Source organism: Babesia bovis, chromosome 2 (assembly GCF_000165395.2).
Source record: "Babesia bovis T2Bo chromosome 2, whole genome shotgun sequence".
NCBI lineage: Eukaryota > Apicomplexa > Aconoidasida > Piroplasmida > Babesiidae > Babesia > Babesia bovis.
The window spans coordinates 1519492-1541206 of record NC_010574.1 but is presented as its reverse complement, the minus strand read 5'-3'; the positions used below and the strand labels follow the sequence as shown (position 1 = coordinate 1541206).

Here is a 21715-nt window from a genome sequence, read left to right as displayed (position 1 = left end):
GTCCATAAGTGGCATTGACACTGCATATTTCCGTGAATATAATGAGAAATTATGCAGTGTGTGATGAAGAAAGACATCGTCCCAGTTTAGAATGGTGTGTCGCCCATGGATACAAAATACCAGACTGGTTGATAAAGGCTAACATATGGTGTCCGTTCTATTTAGGGACACTAATTCATGGTAGACATGGTCTTATTAACTGCAAATGTGTAGGCGATGGTTTGCATGTGGTACGTCCCATAATGGTTGAATGACTCTGTACAGGTTGTCACCTTCCACGGTTTGAATGCATCACATTCAGCATTTGACGACTATAGCAAGGTCTTGGCATCGAATGGTTATACAGTTGTCAGTTTTGGTAAGTATAAGTGCTGTATTATATAATTCTTACAGATCTATATGGACATGGTCTCAGTGAAATTCCACGGTACGATGTCTTTGGAAAACGCTACTCATTAGATTTCCTAGTAGATCAAGCAGAAGATGTTTTGGAATATTTCAATTTACATGATAGGAAAATCACTGTTATGGGCATATCTATGGGAGGGTGCATTGCAGCTGCATTCTGCGATAGGCATCCGGAACGTGTTGAACGACTTATACTTATATCCCCTGCTGGACTGATACCAAAATGTCCTATAGCTGCCAAGGTGGTCAAGACTCTTCATTGTTTAATTCCATGTGTCCCACTATGCGTATGCAGATGTTGTTTTGTGGCTAAAGATAAAATAAATACACAGGATAAGCTAACTAATCACATGCTATGGAGGCTCTATGTCGCCCCAAAGTCATCCACAGCAATGCTGGGAATCATTAAGAGGGTCCCTTTGTGGACTGCACAGAAACTGTATAAACGTGTCGGTGCTATGGGAAAACCGACATTGATTATATTTGGCGGTAAAGATTCAGTTACACCGCCTTCTTGTGCGGCCAAGCTTCAGCAGTTGTTTGTCAACTCACATGTTGTCATATTTCCAGAGGCGTGCCATCTAGCATCTTATATGATACCCACGGCCATTGCCAGTACTAGTTTAGCATTCCTAAGCGTATCTACAGATGACAAAGCTTCTCGCTACGCATATTGGCTACCTTTCGGACCAAATGGAACTTATATACCCCGTGATGATCGCCACATTTTAAACGACTCAGAGGCAGAATCTTCACAGCAATTCAGTGATGACGAGGAGTTATTGACGACACCCATTACCACTCATTATACAGAGACATCTAAAATCGCCAACAAGAGTCACTCCCGTGGTACGTTGTTTTCTAAGAAGGCACTGGTAGTCGTCAACCAGTACGAAGGGGGCGATATTGGTACTAATGAACTATTAACGGAATAGAAAAGTACCACCAGTTATAACCACTGGCAGCCAGAATACAACTGCCGAAGATCTATGCTACGATAAGTAGTCTCGCTTACTGCTTTGTGCAATGTAGGGACAACGGTGAAAGTATCTGCCTATCGACGTCCAGCGCGAACATCGCCTACCAGTCAGACGCAAAAGGCGCATATCGGTATAAAGAGCCTAGCAGCTGAATATGTAAAACCAGGAGATGTATTGGTGAAACAAAGAACCCCAATAGCACAAAATCCTGGTGACTCATAACAGGTACTTTAAGCTGTACCAAGGAAGATTGAATCAGTTTCTTTAAAGACAACTATAATGTTCTCTACTAATATCGTCGCAGCAGAATAGGCATAGAAAGACGTATGCTGTACCCATTAATGTGTATGTCGATAGATTATCACATGGCCAGATTGTACACGTAGAGTATCTAATAACTTGGCTCTTGCCATATATGGTGAGTTTTTCCCCTTACGGGGACACATGGAAAAGGTATTCTTGTTCGTTAAGAAAATGATTAAAACGACATCATTTGTTCTATATGCTGTCTAGGTGTGCTGAAAGTAAAGATTCAATCTAATGTAAGAGTTATGTATATCCATTTGGTCAATTTAAGCAGTAATTTGAGGTATCTTGCACGTCTTACTATGCGTTGTGTTCATCACGTAGGTTCTGTGGAGTTAACAGATGGAAGTGCGTCAGGCACAATATAACCAGTATGTTGGTATATACGATTTTATTAGTTTAAACTGGATTAATGACGATGAAATTCCAGCCTTAACCCTGGTGATGTGGATTTCAACTATAGTCATCCCCTAGATGTACCAACTAAAACTACTCACAGCCCCTATACTAACTACCACATTATAGCACTGTCTCTAAACTCTCTTTCCAAAATACTCCACCAATTCCATTCCTTTGCGTCCCGTCATCACCTTATACCACATACATTGCCACTGGTGTTCTCCACCCCGTAACCAATGCGACCTCATATGTGTCCAGTCCAGTGGCCATATGGCACCAAAGGCTAAGTATAGTACCGCTACTAGCCACGCTACTGTGAGAACAAATATCCAGGGGAGCCGTATGTCGTATTGGAGTTGGCCGACTTGGGAGAGGAGGTTGGTGAGGGGGTGTTCTTTAGTGTCCTGGTCCTTCTGATCGGATTCCTTCTTTGCATTGATCACTGCACTGAGACTGTCCAAGAACTCGTGACATCGCTTAGTACTCTCTGCCTTCTCTATACTATAATCCCCCTCTCTGCTTCCATCATTCTGTTCATACCCCTCCAGATTGAATGGGTTACCGTAGCTGAAGCCATGTCTATAGAGTACTGGCAGTACCCCAGTACATGATACGATTGAGTCACACGTGCATAACCCGGTCCTCCCTTTATCACCCTTCTGTCCGTGTTCTCCCTTCCTGCACTTATTGGGGTCACAGTCTCTACAGCCACGGCATTCAATCTGCTTGAATTCACTCGCAAGAGACCGTAATCCACCTTCAAGTGCATCTGATAGGTATAGTACCCATGAGAGGTATGTTCCGCCGAAGGTGGCACTCACTGCTGTATAGAGTTCACCGGTTAGGGGGGAGAGGTACTGGCAGTTCTTAGTGAGTCTTGAGAGGGCAGTAGTATTGGGCTGTGATGCTGGCTGTTTACCACCACTACTACCCTTCTCGCCCTTAATCTCTATTAGTGCTTTACCGACTGTTTTCCTGTACTCCCCTCCGTCCCCCGGCCCATTGTATATCCACTGGATACCTTTTACCTCCTCCCTTAACCCAGAGGCACACCAGCCGCAAAAGTACTTATCCTTGTTCTTATCTGACGTATCACTTGGATCTCCTGTGTGATCACACGGCACTACTGAATCCTTCTTGTTCTTTCCCCTTTCCTTCTCTCCAATACCACCCCTAAAGAACCCGAATACATCACCCAGTACCTGTGGTGTAGTGGCACTGAGTGCCGCAGTTACCCTCACCAGTGTATAGACACATGATTGCATCATGTCCCCGTTGCTGAAGAAGTATAGGATGCCATAAAGACGGTGGCCGGTACAATCACTGATGCTGCCACTATAGAATTGATTTCTAAATCCCATGGGCAGTGGGCAGCATTGGCCAGAGCCATTACAGTGTCCTAGGTGGGATGCAGCAGGTGGATACACTGTGTCTGTGTCACTGTCTGTGCCTCGTACTACCTCACAACTAAAACCTGGTAACCTGTCCTCGAGGAATGCCTGGAGGGGGGAGGGGACACCAGTGGTAGTGGGTTGGTGACAGGTCTTACAGACACTGGGTGTTGGTGTTTGGCCACACTTAGTGGAGTGTTGGTCACATTGGTGGCACTTGGGAGTGTTGCAGATGTCTTTGAGCTTTCTTGTAGCATCCAACAGTGCCTCTTGGTGGTTACCGAGTTTTTCCTTTGCCTCTTGTTTTTTGCCTGCTTCTTCAAGTCCCTTCTCAAATGCTGTTAATACCTCCCGTATCTTATTGATAGCAGCACTTATCCTGTTCTTACCCTGATCGAAATCACCACTGTTAGCATCCTCTAGTTTATTCTCTACCTCCCCTAGTAGATCACCACTACCACTACCACCATTCGTCAGCTTCTCTAGTGCCTTATCTACCTCCTGTAGTTTTTCTTGTATTCCATTCTCCACCCCCTCATCTACCGTGACCTCTAGTATTCCATATAATCTTGTCCCCACCTCACCCTCCAGTCCCGTCCTAGCCGTATCCAGTCCCTTCTTAGCCTCTCCTATTGCCTTCTTCACCCCGTCTATCACTGTCTTCTCAGCTTTCCCTTCCAATGCCTCCTGGGCATTACCCAATTGTACCACCACCTCGCCAATCTTTTCCAATAGTGTTTTCAACCCATTTGCAAGATCTTTAGCATCATCCTCTTCCTCGTCCTCCTTTTTTACCTTCTTCATCCCATCCAATGTCTTCTTCAACTCCTTTACCCTACTCTTCCTATCATGTTCCATGGGGTCACACCCCAGGCACATCCAGCTAATAACCCCCTTTGACTCTACTCCATCCCCATACCTACACTCACGCCATTTCCCTCCGTAAGTGACCTTGACTGCACATTGCTTCCTAAGGAAGTAGAGTTGGTAGAACAGAGCCCTAATGTAGTGGACCACCTGGTTGTATGCTTGTATATCAACTGATGGGTAGGTGAAGGGGCATTCAGTGTTAGCGTATAGGGAGTGAATGGCGGGTTCTAGTGTTTTGTCAGTGCCCTTAGTGCTATGTATTCCACCCTGGATACCTATGAGGACCAGTGGGCAATACTGAGTCACAGCTTGGAAGTGGGCAAACAGGTTGAACTCATCAACGGTAATGGGATGATTACGGCCTGTTTGGTGAAAGGCGAGTGTTGGTGTCTCATTGCCATTGTCTCCGGGTTTTTTGGTCACTTCTCTTAGCCTATTCTTGCCGTGCTTCAGCATCTCCTTATATGCCGTACTATAGGGCAATGCACTTAGCCAGTATAGGATCTCCCGGATGGTCTTGGGATTCCTAGGGGCAGTGCTTTGGGTACTACTCTTTTTCTGTAACCCTGTGAAATAGGCACATGATAGAATGTAGAGCTTGAAGAGGGAGCCTCTTTTGTGGATGTTAGTGTCAGTAGTACTAGAGCCGTCATTTTTAAACACAATAGCTTGTTCATTGAACGAATCCCTATGTGCTGTATGTACAAAACCGGCATAGTTCATAGCGAATGGATTCCTTGCTGTATTGCCATTAGTGTCATTGGCAACACCACTAGTATTAAGGCCACTAGGCACTGCAAACCCTAGAAGCAACTTATCACTAAGTCCATTCCATATGACCTTATCTAATCTATTCTCCGGTCCCTTGTCATTCAGCATTACCTTAGGAAACCCTAGGGCCTGAAGCCATTGTGATAGGGTACCATCATCTAGACCACTACCATCCAAAATGTGATTGTTCCACCGGGGGCTAGTTTTATGGTACTTTCCAGTCCAATACATATAAGTAATGCCACTCCAGATGAGACATACTGACCCTAGGAGGATGCGGGCACATTGGTGGCGGCGTTGGGAGGGAGTCATACTTCCACCCATCTCCAGTAGATCTGTCCATGTGGATCTCATACGGAAATATGAACCATCATATATCGATAGAAACGACATTTCTCCATATGCCGACTGATACGTATCCTTGTATATACGACGTTCAAGGTCATTTGTGCCATTTTGCTTCTCCTCCTCCTTTACACAACTACACCCCTTTTCATTACACTTCCCAGGACAACTGGTACAACAACACTTGCAGCATTTCCCTGCTTTTGAGCATTTGCACTTGTCAGGACCTGTACAGCCACTTTCACAATCACACTTCTTCTTCGCCTCTTCACTACACCTTGTACACTTCCTTCCTAGGTGGTGTCCTTTCTCCTCTCCGTCCGCCTCGGTCGCGTCCCATTTCATACACCCACATGTGCCACACTTATTCTCATGTTTTACATCATCTAGATACTTGCAGCTCTCTTGGCCATGCGGTTTGTCATTGCCTTCAGTCCCCTTGCACGTGCCATCGCCACCACCACAATTCGGTATACTGCTCCACCCAACTAGTGCACTGAGTACCTGTGCCAACTGGTCTATATAGGTCCGGACCACTGCAGTACCACCTAGTCCCTGGACCAGGGAGAACAGTTCATTGAGGCGATTTTCAACGTTATTTCCACCAGTTGTTTCTGCATTCTTCTCACCACGATAGCCTACAATGATGCTGAAGTAGTATAGTACTGAGTACTTACCATTGTACTCCAGTTGTACTGACTGCAGTAGGTCAGTCACTGCTGCCGCCAGGCCACATATACATTCTGTAGAGGGGTGAGTACAATAGTACTGGGCGCGCCACTGTAACGGGCACTGACAGGGAGCATCAATATGACGTGCATTCTATATCAGTGTTTCTGCACTACCTCACCACCCCCACTATGCTAAAAACCCCACCAGGGTAGCATCAACATATATTGTGCCCCCACTAACGAGACCTTTGTGAGGGGACATTCTATATGGTACTGTGTAGACTAGTGAACGCGTTCTTCCATTTGTATAGGACTCTATAAACCTGTAGCAGGACACTGTTTAGAATAATCAGAGGGGAAGAGACACATAGTTGTTACCATGTAGTGACTATGTGGTCACAAAAACTTACTACTACACCATATAATCTACCCTTAACACCTATAAACTTTCAGCAAAAGTGCAACCAAACTTTTGTGAAACTTTTATCAAAAGTAATGTCAAACCTTTACTGAATATACGATGAAAATTTTAATAAAATCACTACGAAACCTTTACTAACAGTGCTACGTAACTCTAAGAAAACACTCTGTAACCCTATCCACATCACCATCCCTAACAGCTACTACTTTTATACTAAACTTCCATGTAACTTTTGATGAACATATCTACATTATCCCTAGTTATCGCGCCGAAGGCGCCACTACTTTGCCACTATGTCTTACCAAAAAACTCTAGTATCCCCCTCCCCTTCTTCTTTCCCACCATCAGTACTTCCCATGGACTCAGACTACCCTTCCTAAACCATCCTCTGCAATGCGACCTCATATGTGTCCAGTCCAGTGGCCATATGGCACCAAAGGCTAGGTAGAGCACTGCTACTAGCCACGCTAGGGTCAGTACAAAGATCCAGGGCAGCCTGGTGGTGTAGATGAGCTTATTTATTTCGTGGTGGAGGCCTCCACTGGTGCCACCTGTCTTGAGGTGATCCCCTGTTAGGACCTTTGTCAGGGTCTCCAGGAAATGGTGACACTGCTTCTTCTGTGTACTACCAGCACCTACTACAGAGTTACTCCATATTACTACCCCTAACAGCTACTACTTTTACACTAAACTTTTGTGAAACTTTTACCAACTATACTACTACACTCTCTCTACACTATCCATACTACTGTATCACAACTTACCTTTACCGTTGTGCAACGTCTCTACGTTACCATACCCAAAGCCATACTTGTACAACACCGGTAGTACCCCGGTAGTACCCCGGTACAAGATACCACAGAGGGACACTGACAGACTCCGGTATTACCACCACCACTGCACGTAGTACCGTGACTTCCTGCTTTACATGTATCTCCACTACATCCACCAGCACCTCCTCCCACACCTACTACACCATGAATCCATATGACACAGTTGCGCCGAAGGCGCCCTTATATAGCACTAGAACTTACTCGTACCACACCCTTCATCTTTGCACACTATATTCCTATAATCCTTTGCCAATCCCTCTAGTCCATCATGGAACCCCTCTATCAAATAGACCAACCATGACAGGTAGGTCCCCGCCATCAAGGGACTCAACTGGCCATACTGCTGACCACTCAGAGGAGATAAATAGTGAGAGCATTGACCAGTGCCTTTATCGCCATATAGACACCTTAGTGTGTCCTTACAACCACTAGTACATCCACTTCCACCACCTACACCACCATGAGCCACTGTTAGTGGTACTACTCCATTACACTACGTCACTACCCTATACACTACCAGTGCGCGCCACCCTAACGGACACTGTCAGGTGCTATCTCTATACGGCGCGCCCTTATAGTACTAGACGGCCACTACTCCCTGTATGTATACTTACCACTCCATGTGGTTAGTGCCTCGACCACTTTATTATCTTTACCCATATGGAGCAGCACCTCTTTTTCTAAATCTCCTAGCTTCGTATACACCTCCTTTTTACCACCACCACCACCCTGGTTTCCCCCAATGTAGACTATATAGTAATAGAACCCAAAGAGGTCACCCAGAGTCCGTGGCACTGTGGGAGTAATACATGCCAGTAGTCTCAGTAGTACCACTAGGGTGCCACTAGAGCACTTGTCTGGGTCACAGTAGTACTCCAGGAGATAAGATAGTGTATTCCCAGTGCAGTGTACAGGGTACTTGCCTGCTACACGATGAGTCCATGTGACTACCAAGGCGCCCTTATAGAACTAGGGTGGGACGTACCTAACGGAGGATCTAGTGGTGACTGCTTATGGGTACCCTTGGTCAAATCTGTGCATACCATGAGTCACTATTGGTCACTGTGGCGCCCAGGGGGTGCCCCTAGTGTATATATACAGTGCCTTAGGGGTGCCATATAGAGTACTGGGACGTACCTTTGAAGTGGTTTTCTCTGATTTGACCACCGCTAGTGCTACTACCAGTACTCTCTGATTGCCAACCCATAGGTACTGGGCAGTGTTTGGGTGGTTTGCCAAAGTGTGGAGGTTGAATAGTATCCTTGGCTTCAATGTGGTCATCAATTTCGGGATAATCATTCACACCCTTGCCCTTTGTCAATCCACAATGCATATGTTCAACTGAATCACAAAGGAATAACATGAGTGGCGATTTAGTGCTACTATGACAATTACACTTCCCATTACTGGTACCTGCTACATCATTATTTCAGATGAAAACCATATGGTGAATACTATAGAACAATGTCTGCAATACTTACTTGATTTTTGACAAATCCAGTTCTCTTTCCCGGCGCCATCAAGTCCACTACCATACCTACAACTTTTCCATCCCAGCACAGCTCCACTCTCCACTCCCACCTTACACTGCTTCCTCAGGAAATAGAGCTGGTAGAAGCAGTGGTAGACATATACCCTCAGTTGGTCCAGGCACTGGGCGGGAGAGCCGTCCATCTGGAAGCCAAAGAGCCCATTGGCGTACATCCCATGGAGGGGGCCTACACATGGTGTCACTGACTAGTACTGCCAGGGTACTTACCAAAATCCTTTGCTTCCAGGTGGTACCCGCCGTAGCAGACCTCACCTTCCTTGAGTTGTTGTCCGCCGGGAGCTGGTGCAGCGGAAGATCCCGCTGCTTGGGCTGCTGGTTCCTTTATATTTTTAGGATCGCATCTGTGATTACGATCTTCCTTATGCTTGGGACACTTCTTTTCCGCAACAGGAGCAGCTGGAGCACTACCTACCACACCATAAGTCCACATGACTACCCCTAGGGCACTGTTGCGCCCCTATAGAGCTCTGTCTATGTGACTCACCTTGTGCTTGTGCCGGCTGTGCCTTGTCCACCTCCTTCTCTATGGTCCCCTGGATACCGATGAGTACCAGTGGGCAGTAGCCACAGGCGGCCATTAGGTAGTGAGTAATGTCATTCCTCTTGAGGGAGGTACTAGCCTTAGCAGCACTGGTATCGTACAGCTCTATCTGGCCCTTTTTATCCTCAGAGTTCCCCTGGGTAACCTGATCCGTCTTATCTCCCATCCTCTCTACCAGGTCTCTGTACCCCTGACTATAGGGCAATGCACTTAACCAGTAGAGGATTTCCCGGATGGTCCTAGGCTTCCTGGGAGAGGTAGTGTCCTTTTTGGCATCACTAGCACCGTCAGTACTAGTGGCCGGCTTCGCCGGCGGCGTGATACCCTTGGCCCCGGCACTGCCTGCCCTGAAGTACCCACTGGCCAGGATGTGGAGTACCAATAGGGGGTACTCCTTACAAATGGATTCAGTAGTACTCTTGGCAGCCTCCTTGGCTTTTTCATAGATACTACTGTAGTACTCAGCTACACTCTCTAGGGAACATTGGTACTACAGAGGAGGTGGACTTACTTGAATTGGTGCCATTACTGAGATCCTTCCATCCCACAGTATTCGTCAACAATGTTTGCACAAACTCTCCTCCTTTATCTACCACACCATAAGTCCACATGACCACCCTGGGCAGTACTCACCTGGAGCTCCCTGATTCAACCTATCCAGGTCGTAGCCCATGGCCGCCATGAATGAGCCGAGACCCTTAGTCTCCTCATGTAGCTTTCCTTCCTTGCTCCACCTATCATTGCCACTCCCACCCGTTAGGAACCCCAACTGACTGAGTCCACTCCAGATGAGACATACTGACCCTAGGAAAATACGGGCCAGGAGGTGGACCTTAGTGGAGTCACTGGATATGGTGGGCCAGTAGTAGTCTCCACTGGGTACACTATTGGGGTCACCATTGTGTCTTTTGTAAGACGAGAGGTAGCATTTGTTATTGATATCATTGACACTGATGCCACACTTGTTATAGCTGGGACTAATACCACAATGCTGACACTCATCATTAGCACATGGAGTACGACGATCGCCATCTTTGTTACAACACTTTCCGTTGCTGCCAGCAGCACCGTGTATGCATCCTTTTCCTATACCCGTACTTTGTCCACCACTATCTCCCTTAAGACAACACTCATCTCCTTTTTCCTGCCACCCAACCCACTTCTGCAGTCCTTGGGCCAACTGGTCTATCAGTGCCTTTATGACCTCGGTAACCTTTCTTCACTACCCCGAACAACAACTAGTTTTATACTAAACATTCAGCAAAAGTGCTGCTGAACTTCTATAAAACTTTCACTAACTTTGCTACTGATCTTCCATAAAATTCCTAACAAACATCCACCATTGTTACTACTAAACTGTCACCAACACTGCCTTTATTCTGAACATTACTATAGACAATGTCCCCTCACAAAGGACTGTTTAGTGGGGGCCCTATTTATGTTGGAGTTACCCTGGTGGGGTTTTTAGGATGCTAGGGCAACCCACCAATGATGGGGCATAACCTAGTGGCTTGAAAAGTAGTGATGGCACTTGATAGGCAGTAAGTTATCCTCATAACATTGCTTTGTACAATAATCAAGTATTTAGTAAATCACTTCCTGGACTCTTGTAGTGACCACTGTGGATATCCTGATAGAGGTAGTGATATGTACTAGTGGAGAGTGTGATGTATACTCTAGGGGAAGCATATTGTAGTACTAACACTGAATATCACTGTTGTACAGTACTCTATAACGAAGTCACTTCAATGGGATACTATGGATACCGTGGTTATTGTGCTGTAGCATACTGGGCCATAACAGAGGAGTCTATGTGTGCTAATGATCAGTGCTATCAATGCAGCAGTACAGAGGGTCTATGGATCTACTGGGTGATGGTCTTGGTGAGGTTAGCATATGTTAAAGTGGTGTGGAGTAATAAAGGATATGTGTTAATATAGTGTAGCAGATAATCGTATAAACTATTAAAAATGTATAAATATAGGCTGTCACGGATGTCTATAGAGTATGACATTATGATGACTTTGTTTTCGCGAAGATATTACAATATTTGTGATTAACCATATCAAAACATGTGACCGCCCAAAAATTCAATATTTTTTCTCTGTTTTTGGAATGTCTTTGAGAAAAACTCTCTAATTTCGTTTTCCACCTCAGGATCTATTGGTTCATTACAGTCCTCTGGAACGTATTTAGCCAAACTCCGTGGCAGGACGTAACGTAATGCAGCTCTGCTTTCTGGCTCGGGTAACAGATACCATCCAGTGGCATAAATTTTGAAAAACTTGAAAATATATTCCTCTAGTCCACACCACATTCGCTTGTTGCAGTCCTCTGGAACGTCTTTTGCTATATCGCTTGGTAATGCTTTACGTAAGGCAGCTCTGCTTTCCGGCTCAGGTAACAGAAACCATTCAACGCCATAGAGTGAGAAATAGTTCCTAATTTGTTTTTCCAATTTAGGCCCTATTGGTTCATTACAGTCCTCTGGAACTTTCCTGGATAAACTTCGTGGCAAAAAACTACGTAAAGCGGCTCTATTTTCCGGCTTGGGTAATAAATGCCATTCAACAGAGTACCTGGGTGGCTCTCCAGTTTCAATATCTTCTTTACCGTCAGTATTATCTCTTTCCTGTACTTCCACAGGTTGAGTCTTAGCTTCCTCTTTCTTACCGAAGAATCTGCTTAAGAAAGACTCCTTCTTGGGTTGCTCCTGAGCAACATCACTGGAAGTGGCCGTGGCAGAGAGCCCAATTGCACAGAGCTTCCATAAAATGTTGAAGGCTACCATCTTGATAATGTTAGTAGGGAGTGAGAACCGTAACTGCTGAATGTATGGTTATTGTAATGCCCCAGGTATGGTAGAGGTGCCAGAATCTTAGGGATTGCTCTTCTATGTAGTTTTATAAGGTACTGTTTAGTATCTATCTATGTAAAATGAAATTACTCTGGCTCGCTTATTGTCAGACAGCGATCAGATCAATACTCATACAGGATCTATACAGACCAGTACTGGACAGTGGCCTTTCAAATAAATATAACCAACAGGAACTCAGATATGACAATTTCCATACTCCCGTTGACATGAGTGTCGCAATCTGTATATCTCAACGGCATGATAGACAAGTTGCCACCTCACCATGTGCTATTGTGTCCCGTTATCAACGTGTTAGTACGTTGTATATACCACTACAGTATCATACCCACTTAAGATCTGTTGTTATCCACTATGGAAACATATTCCAAGCTAGATCCATCACGTATTATGTGCATATCCAAATTGTATCACAATATAAACAACGATATAATGACGTGTTAAGCTGAGAAGTGATGTCACAAAGATACCTCGTCGAAGAATGACGATTCATTTATATATATGCCATAATGCATGGTAATATCACGTTGTAGATTGAGAGCACCTTTTTAATTTAGCAAACAGTAACATTAAGAAGGCAGCGTGACATATCGCATTATAGTATGGGTTATCATGTTGCTGTTAGGAGGTAAATTTCTTTTGGGTACCAACTACATGTATGCACTATATAGTTGAGATAACTAAACGGGACTAAGTACTACAGTTAGCCACACGATATTATATAACAAAATATACATATCTATGTGTGGAAATATAGCAGCATACAGACGTCTACGTACTATGAGATTATGATAAATCCATTGTCGTCAAAAAGATGAACGGTTTATAAATTACCAACCGGTACAATATAATAGTGCACCCCTTGACTCCGGCTTTTGCTCAACCCATGAGAAATACTTCCTAATTTTCTTCTCAATAACAGGCAATATTGGCTCATTACAATCCTTTGGCACAGAGTTTTGTAAATTCCATGGCAAAATGTCACGTAGAGTTGCTCTGTTTATGGGTTTAGGTAACAAATACCACTCTACAGAAAATTTAGATGGCCCTTTTGGATCAGTGTCTTCTTTAGTGTCAGTCTTTGTTGGTTCAGGTACCTCTTGACGTTTAGTGGTAGACTCGCCATTCTTACGTAATGATCCACTCTTCAATTCTTCCTTCTTGGGTTGTTCCTGGGCTACATCAGTAGCAGTGACAGTGGCAGAGAGCCCGAAGGCCACAACTACACAGAGCTTCCATAACATTCTATGAGCTACCATCTTGATAAAGTTAGTAGGGAGTGAGATGGCTAACTGTTAGACATAATTGTTGTCATGCCCCCCATTCATAGTACATGCGTTACCTCGGAATATACTTCTCTACAATAGTTGTCGCTACATGATTTCCCATAGGTATGGTGGTGTATTTGGGATAACTATAGTGCAATAGACCGTGTGGCAATATCCTCTAGACACTACACTGGTATTACACTACTCTTTATTTAATGTTACTTTCTCTTGAGTGGTATCGATGTATGTATTGACAATCCACTCTTCATTGCTCATAGGAAACTACACTAATTCTGCCGGCAGAGAATTATGTGGACAGCCACAAGTACTATATGAGGCATATATAGAATTGATTTCCTCTAGTCGCTTTCCTGGCCAATATCTAGCATAGATATGGTCCAATAGATGTTCACAAATATACTACTATGGTACAACTGGTTATACCTTACAGACATGCATTATGCTGTATCACGTCCAATGATGTTTGTATCAGTACTCTTACAATGCTACTATCTGCGTTACGACTAACATTACTGGTAACCAATGAATCGTGTGCACCCTTAAAAACAAAGGTCCCATAAATGAATAAGCTTCTCTAGTAACTCTTTGGAAGATACTGTATGAATGGTACCAAGTGCTTGTACTCTAGCATTATTCAGCGCTCTGCCTTAATCTTCCTATCCAACTTTAGCCAATATTCACAGTCATGTGTTCTCTATTGGAATATACACAAAAGCGATCTATATGCGATTTCTTCATATGAATAATCACATTTGTTGGATGAAATAACACCCAAGAAAGAACTAACATAGATAATATAGCGACTGTATTATAGCAAATTATTACCTAGCATAAAATGCTGCTATCATTTTCTCTATAAATACCCAGTATCGTCATTGTTGATACTTTACGACTGTAATCATTGACTTGATTCCAGTGTGCTACATGCTTCCCACATACAGACTCATGGGAACGTCCACGTTAAAATTTTAACATGCAATTGGACACTCTAAATCGACCTATATGAAGCGTTAATAAAGGCTCCTAGTAGAACACCTTGACTATTTGATACAACAGTGAAAGCATTGTTAATCAATCATATCAAAGATGCTTCCACTGTGTCATTACATTCCTAACATACATGAATAACACGTTACCATGAATATGCACATTGGAAAACGTATATATTCTATGAACGCAAAAGGCTACATGTTGTAGAACTTGCTATGGTGTCACGTAACTTGTTTCATTAGTAAGTGGCTTATTTCAATAGTAACTTCATGTAGTAGTACATCACTGATTTCAGCAATACCTAGCTCGATTAGTCTGTCAGACGACTTAATTTTGCAAAGTGCCACATGCTCAGCAGAATTCACCAACTGCTAAAGGCAAAATGTAGCTTGGGTTCCTAGGATAAATATAGAGATGGAAAAACAAACCCTTCTGGAATGTGGCACTAGGTCAACATGGATCTACCAAGCAGCACCCATTCTTATCATAATCTACGATTTTCGATGCATTAGCCTGTACCATATTGTGTAGTAACCAGTACTGAATAATAGACCAGTTATATGTATCACGTGTTGTACCAGTTATTCTTCAGGAGTTACACTTTTCGTAGCTCATTAACGCAACTCTGTAGTTCGTTTAAAGCCAGGACACGCTAATAACTGTAACGCCTTTCACTCCCACCTCCATATCCCTCTCCAGGCACTCCATAAATTAATACTAATCATACACCACCACTGACTCCCAAATCTGTCCCACCACTAGTGATGAACCATCCCTACCTGGAATACATCATAATGTCAGTCACCCATTAGAATGTCTTCCATCTAGACAGTATAGCTGAAAAGACTACTCGCTAGACATAGCTTCATGGACTGGCATTAGATAAGATATGCTACCCATAACATATTATAGCCCCAAAGGGCTGCTCACTAAAAGGAGCTTCGTTTACTAGCAGTTCCGACCCTGTGAACCATGTAATTCCATCCCAGTGGTAATTCCTGGGTCACTGTGACTGTGGAACTATTACATAAAATGGTGAACCATATACGTGACATCTATAGTGCTCTATGGCGTAATGTACTAATTTATGGACACCCAATGACAATGTACTCTGGATACACCACAGGTAGGATTCCCTAGTGGACTGTAGCCATAAGGTATAGTGATAGTTACTAGCAATATGTTGGTCACTTGGTCTTTCATGGTCACTATATGACCTAATGTAGTCACAATACTCTATATAACGTCACTGCCATGTCATGGAACCCACTGGGTAAATTTGAATGTGTGTGGTACCGTGGAAGGGCTATCAGTAGCTGCTCAGTGGACTAACTCCAGCCTTCCATAGATATCCCAGTCACTCTGTATTAGCACTGCTTAATGCACTGGTTTCACCGGAATGTGTAGGCTTTTAATGCCCATTATAGGATCACTACCTATAGCGCTACTATATATTGTGTGTGACACTAGTGTATATCATTTAGCACCGTTGCGCCGAAGGCGCCACTATTTTCTACCAAAATACTCCACCAGTTCCATTCCCTTCCTCCCCGTCATCACCTTATACCACATACACTGCCACTGGTGTTCTCCACCACGTAACCAATGCGACCTCATATGTGTCCAGTCCAGTGGCCATATGGCACCAAAGGCTAGGTAGAGTACTGCTACTAGCCACGCCATGGTCAGTACAAAGATCCAAGGGAGCCGTATGTCGTATTGGAGTTGGCCGACCTGGGAGAGGAGATTGGTGAGGGGACTGGTACTATCTCCGTTGATCACTGCACCAAAACTCTATGAGTCCTTTACCAACATTGCTACGAAAATCCAATCAATACACTCTGTAATCTCATCCATATACCACCCCCAACAGCTACTACTTTTATACCAAACATTCACCAAAACAATTACTAAACTTTTGTGAAACATTTGCCAAAGTTATACTAAACTTTTACCAAAAGTGCCACTAACGTTCTATGAAACTTTTACCAAAGTTATACCAAACATTCACCAAAAGTGCTACTACTTTTCTGTGAAACATTTGCCAAAGTTATACCAAATATTCACCAAAACTATTACTAAACTTTTGTGAAACTTTTATCAAAACCACTACTAAACTTTTACTGAATATACGATGAAAATTTTAATAAAATCACTACGAAATGTTTACTAACAATGCTACTGGAGTTTTACCATAGCGGCTATTAATACATTACGACACCTTTACTAACATTTCTAGAGTAATTCTCCGTCGGACCTACTACACCATTACTCCACATGACCACCCCTAAGGCACTGTTGCGCCGAAGGCGCCCTTATAGAACTTTCAGCAAAAGTGCTACCAAATTTTTACTTAGAAGACCACTACAATACACTATAGGTATCACTACGGTCTAACTGTATGAAAACACTGTGTAACCCTATCCACATCACCATCCCTAACAGCTACTACTTTTATACTAAACTTCTATGAAACCTTTACCAAACGTCTGGCTACATTCTCCCTAGCACTATCACTACCCCTAGGGCACAGTTGCGCCGAAGGCGCCCTTATAGAACTTTCGGCAAAAGTGCAACCAAACTTTTATGAAACCTCTACCAAAACCAGTACTTAACCTTTACTGAATATACGATGAAAATTTTAATAAAATCACTACGAAACCTTTACTAACAGTGCTACGTAACTCTAAGAAAACACTCTGTAACCCTATCCACATCACCATCCCTAACAGCTACTACTTTTATACTAAACTTCCATGTAACTTTTGATGAACATATCTACATTATCCCTAGTTATCGCGCCGAAGGCGCCACTACTTTGCCACTATGTCTTACCAAAAAACTCCAATATCCCCCTTCCCTTCTTCTTACCCACCATCAGTACCTCCCATGGACTCAGACTGCCCTTCCCGAACCATCCCCTACAATGCGACCTCATATGTGTCCAGTCCAGTGGCCATATGGCACCAAAGGCAAGGTAGAGTACTGCCACTAGCCAGGCCAAGGTCAGCACAAAGATCCAGGGGAGCCTGGTGGTGTAGATGAGCTGGTTTATTTCATGGTGGAGGCCTTTTTTGGTGCTGTCCAATTGGTCACCGCGTAGGACCTTTTCTAGTGTTCCCAGGAAGTCGTGACACTTCTTGTTGCTATCACCAACACCTAAATCACCATTTAATACCCCTAACAACTACTACTTTTATACTAAACATTCACCAAAACTATTACTAAACTTTTGTGAAACTTTTACCAAAACTGGTACTACACTCTCTCTACACTATCCATACTACTATACTACATCTTACCTGTCCCAGGGTGCAACTTACTGACATCACCATACCCAAATCCATACTTGTACAATACCGGTAATACCCCGGTACATGATACGACAGAGGAGCAGCCACAGACTCCCTGATTGCCACCACTTTTACACGTGTCACCGTGACTTCCTGCTCTACACGTATCTCCATTACATCCACCAGCAGCTCCTCCTGGAACACCTACTACACCATTAATCCATTTGACACTGTTGCGCGCCACTGTAACGGACACTGTCGCGCCGAAGGCGCCCTTATGTAGCACTAGAACTTACCCAAACTGCAACTATCTTTGCATACTATATTTTTATACTCCTGCACCAGTCCTTGCAACCCTTCCTGGAACCCCTCTATCAAATAGACCAACCATGACAGGTAGGTCCCGGCCATCAGGGGACTCAACTGGCCATACTGCTGGCCACTCAGAGGAGAGAGGTATTTGGCGCCAGTACCAGTAGTGCACTCTGTTAGGCACTTAAGGTTCTTTTCATTGCCTTTACTGCAATCTCCACCGGTAGACCACGTGGTTAGTGCCTGGACCACTTCATTACCTTGACGCATATGGAGCAGCACCTCTTTTTCTAGCTCTCCTAGCTTCGTATACACCTCCTTTTTACCACTACCACCACTCTTTCCCCCAATGTAGACTATATAGTAATAGAACCCAAAGAGGTCACCCAGGGTCCGTGGCACCGTGGGAGTAATACATGCCAGGAGTCTCAGGAGTACCACTAGGGTGCCGTGGCACTTTCCGGGGTCACAGTAGTATTCCAGTAGTAGTGACAGTGTATTCCCAGTGCAGTGGGCGGGATAGGTAGTGTTAGTGCCTGCTACATGATGAGTCCATGTAATATACTGTGGGACGTACCTGGTGGTGACTGTGCCAGTTTGTCTGTCTTATGGGTACCCTGGGTTAAATCTGTGCATACCATGAGTCACTATTGGTTACTGTGGCGCCCAGAGGGTGCCCCTAGTGTATATATACAGTGCTTTAGGGGTACCATATAGAGTACTGGGACGTACCTTTGAAGTGGTTTTCCTTGTTAGAACCACTGCCACTAGTACTCTCCGCGCTCCATCCCATAGGTACTGGACAGTGTTTTGGAGGACCGCCAAAGTGGCCAACAGTTCCCGCTGGACAATTCATATGATCCTCTATTGGAGGATACCTATCCACACCGGATCCCGTTGTTATTCCACAGTGCATCCCATTGATACTATCACACAAGAAGCTCTGTAGGGGTGAGCCATCACCGGGAGTGCCCGCTTTGCCCTGGGTAGCTCCCTCTCCCAGACAGTTGCACTTGTTACTTTGTCCATTATTCTGATTAGGACTACCACCTTGGTTGTTACCGTTGCTGTTACCAGCACTACTACCTACTACACCATTAGTCCACATGACTACCCTATATACACTGCTCCTGCGCTCCTCCCAGAGGCACTATTGCGCCGAAGGCGCCCTTATATACCACTGTTTCTACACTATGACCTACTCAATGGCTTACACATCCAGTTCTTGGTATCGGCTCCACCGGTGTTGCCTCCCTTCCTAGTGGATACCTGATAACCATACCTACAACTCTGCCAGCCCAGCACTGCCTTCTTGTCCACTGTCACCCCCGCTCCACATTGCTTCCTAAGGAAGTAGAGCTGGTAGAAGCAGTGGTAGACATATACCCTCAGTTGGTCCAGGCACTGGGCGGCCGAAAGGTCCATCTGGAAGCCAAAGAGCCCATTGGCGTACATCCCGTGGAGGGGGCCTACACATAGTGTTAGTGACTAGTGCTGCTAGGGTACTTACCAAAATCCTTTACTGCCAGGTGGTACCCCCTGTAGCATACCTTTCCTTGCTTGGTGAGTTCATTATCTTTGTTGCAATCTGTCTTTTCTTCTTTCTTCTTGCCATAATTGGTGCACTTATTCTCCGCAGTACCAGCAGCAACTCCTCCGGCACCTACTACACCATTAGTCCATATAACTACCCCTAGGGCACTGTTGCGCCGAAGGCGCCCCTATAGATCCCTGTCTATATCACTCACCTGTAGCAGGAGCACTTTCAATGCCACTGGTAGCTATGGTCCCCTGGATACTGATGAGGACCAGTGGGCAGTAGCCACAGGCGGCCATTAGGTAGTGGGTAATACAGTCCCTCTTGAGGGTGGTATTGCCATTCTGCTCACCGTGAAGCACTATTTCCGTCGCTGTTTCCTGTGGTTTGCCCTCTTTCCTAGGATACTTTTGTTGCATCCTCTCCACCAGTGCCTTGTATCCCTGACTATAGGGCAATGCACTGAGCCAGTATAGGATCTCCCGGATTGTCCTAGGTTTCCTAGGATCACTAGATGGCGCCGAAGGCGCCACAGGTACTTTATTAGCCCCGGCACTACCTGCCCTGAAGTACCCACTGGCCAGGATGTGGAGTACCAATAGGGGGTAGTCCTTACAGATGGATTCAGTAGTACTCTTGGCAGCCTCCTTGGCCTTCTCATAGATTTCACTATAGTACTCAGCTACACTACCTAGGGAACATTGGTACTATAGAGGAGGTGGACTTACCCTTAGTAGCACTGTCTCCCTGGAATTCCTTCCATTGGATACCATCCTTTCCACTTGGATCCGTTCCCGATAGTAACTTTTGCACAAACTGCCCCGTCTTATCACCTACTCCACCATAAGTCCACATGACTACCCTAGGCAATACTTACCTCCGCCACTCCCATTCAACCTCTCCAGGTCGTAGCCCATCGCCGCCATGAATGAGCCGAGACCATTAGTCTCCTCATGTAGCTTTCCTTCCTTGCTCCACCTATCATTGCCACTCCCACCCGTTAGGAACCCCAACTGACTGAGTCCACTCCAGATGAGGCATACTGACCCTAGGAAAATACGGGCCAGGAGGTGGACCTTAGTGGAGTCACTGGATATGGCGGACCAGTAGTAGTCACCATCTGACTGGCTGGCACCACTAGAAGAACTCTTTTTGCAATAGGCCGAAAGGTAGCATTTTTTAGGAGCAGTAACTTTACCGCATTGGTAACATTCATGACTATTCTTATCATCATTTGTGCAACATTTACCACCAACGCCGGAACCAGTACGTTCACATCCTTTACCAATTCCGTCACTTTTACCCCCTTTAGTCTGTCCCAAACAACAAGTATCCCCTTCCTGCCACCCAACCCACTTCTGTAGTCCCTGTGCCAACTGATATATCAGTGCCTTTATGACCTCGGTACCACCGGCGCAGGTAGTACTAGCAGTAGTGCTATCAGTGCTGCCACCATTAAGGAGTCCCAGGTCCGTGAGCACTGGATTGACAATGTCACTCTCCTGCTCTAGGAGTATGCCATCCCAGTACCTCTCAGAGCTGGGACCAGGGGACCCCGGGTCCTTGGCGTCATACAGTAGGTCCTTCACTGCCTTGGCCAAGAAGCACAGACAGTCTGTATGGTCGTGTGGGAGCTACTGTGAGTACTATTGACTTACGGGGGCCATTACTACTGCTTGCCGGCGCCTGCGCCGGCGCTGCCTTGTTCTCTTTACCATCCCTACCAGTTACCCTCAGGACCCAGTCAATGGCCTCCTTCAGGTTGGTGGGAGCCTGGGTGAGGCTTTCATGAGGCTTCCAGGTACTCTGTGCTGCCATTGTGTCACCACCCCTAGTTTCGAGAGTGTCCAGTGAAGGTCAGTGGTAGTCAAGGTCAATGTATCGGGGTGGAATCCTAGGGAGATAGGGGCGCCTTCGGCGCGACAGTGTCC

The 21715-nt window shown here is 45.0% G+C and overlaps 6 protein-coding genes across 6 annotated transcripts; 1 reads left to right on the top strand and 5 right to left on the bottom strand.

Annotated features, from left to right (window-relative positions):
* Positions 1 to 25: 25 nt before the first annotated feature.
* BBOV_II006840 (Alpha/beta hydrolase family protein) lies at positions 26 to 1629 on the top strand. The gene is made up of 3 exons (XM_051767944.1): positions 26 to 230; positions 265 to 358; positions 394 to 1629. The coding sequence occupies exons 1-3, from the start codon at positions 42 to 44 to the stop codon at positions 1341 to 1343; spliced, it is 1233 nt and encodes a 410-aa protein (XP_051623205.1). The 5' UTR covers positions 26 to 41; the 3' UTR covers positions 1344 to 1629.
* Positions 1630 to 2215: 586 nt separating this feature from the next.
* Positions 2216 to 6419, bottom strand: BBOV_II006830 (variant erythrocyte surface antigen-1 alpha subunit). Its single transcript, XM_001610151.2, has 2 exons — positions 6383 to 6419; positions 2216 to 6292 (listed from the first exon to the last, which is right to left on the bottom strand). The coding sequence occupies exons 1-2, from the start codon at positions 6401 to 6403 to the stop codon at positions 2228 to 2230; spliced, it is 4086 nt and encodes a 1361-aa protein (XP_001610201.1). The 5' UTR covers positions 6404 to 6419; the 3' UTR covers positions 2216 to 2227.
* Positions 6420 to 6803: 384 nt separating this feature from the next.
* On the bottom strand, positions 6804 to 10845 carry BBOV_II006820 (variant erythrocyte surface antigen-1 beta subunit). Its single transcript, XM_051767898.1, has 12 exons — positions 10823 to 10845; positions 10122 to 10650; positions 10000 to 10077; positions 9432 to 9962; positions 9155 to 9355; positions 8877 to 9113; positions 8533 to 8811; positions 8381 to 8428; positions 8010 to 8321; positions 7597 to 7845; positions 7327 to 7529; positions 6804 to 7200 (listed from the first exon to the last, which is right to left on the bottom strand). The coding sequence occupies exons 1-11, from the start codon at positions 10829 to 10831 to the stop codon at positions 7348 to 7350; spliced, it is 2655 nt and encodes an 884-aa protein (XP_051623204.1). The 5' UTR covers positions 10832 to 10845; the 3' UTR covers positions 6804 to 7200; positions 7327 to 7347.
* Positions 10846 to 11486: 641 nt separating this feature from the next.
* BBOV_II006810 (SmORF protein) lies at positions 11487 to 12399 on the bottom strand. The gene has a single exon (XM_001610149.2). It carries the CDS (start codon positions 12277 to 12279, stop codon positions 11554 to 11556), a length of 726 nt encoding a protein of 241 aa, XP_001610199.1. The 5' UTR covers positions 12280 to 12399; the 3' UTR covers positions 11487 to 11553.
* A 764-nt stretch (positions 12400 to 13163) lies between these two features.
* On the bottom strand, positions 13164 to 14555 carry BBOV_II006800 (SmORF protein). Its single transcript, XM_051767883.1, has one exon. It carries the CDS (start codon positions 13620 to 13622, stop codon positions 13194 to 13196), a length of 429 nt encoding a protein of 142 aa, XP_051623203.1. The 5' UTR covers positions 13623 to 14555; the 3' UTR covers positions 13164 to 13193.
* A 2881-nt stretch (positions 14556 to 17436) lies between these two features.
* On the bottom strand, positions 17437 to 21672 carry BBOV_II006790 (variant erythrocyte surface antigen-1 beta subunit). The gene is made up of 11 exons (XM_051767726.1): positions 21443 to 21672; positions 20662 to 21399; positions 20513 to 20617; positions 19996 to 20475; positions 19758 to 19910; positions 19450 to 19716; positions 18980 to 19333; positions 18825 to 18875; positions 18232 to 18783; positions 17945 to 18139; positions 17437 to 17801 (listed from the first exon to the last, which is right to left on the bottom strand). The coding sequence occupies exons 1-11, from the start codon at positions 21600 to 21602 to the stop codon at positions 17467 to 17469; spliced, it is 3390 nt and encodes a 1129-aa protein (XP_051623202.1). The 5' UTR covers positions 21603 to 21672; the 3' UTR covers positions 17437 to 17466.
* Positions 21673 to 21715: the final 43 nt, after the last annotated feature.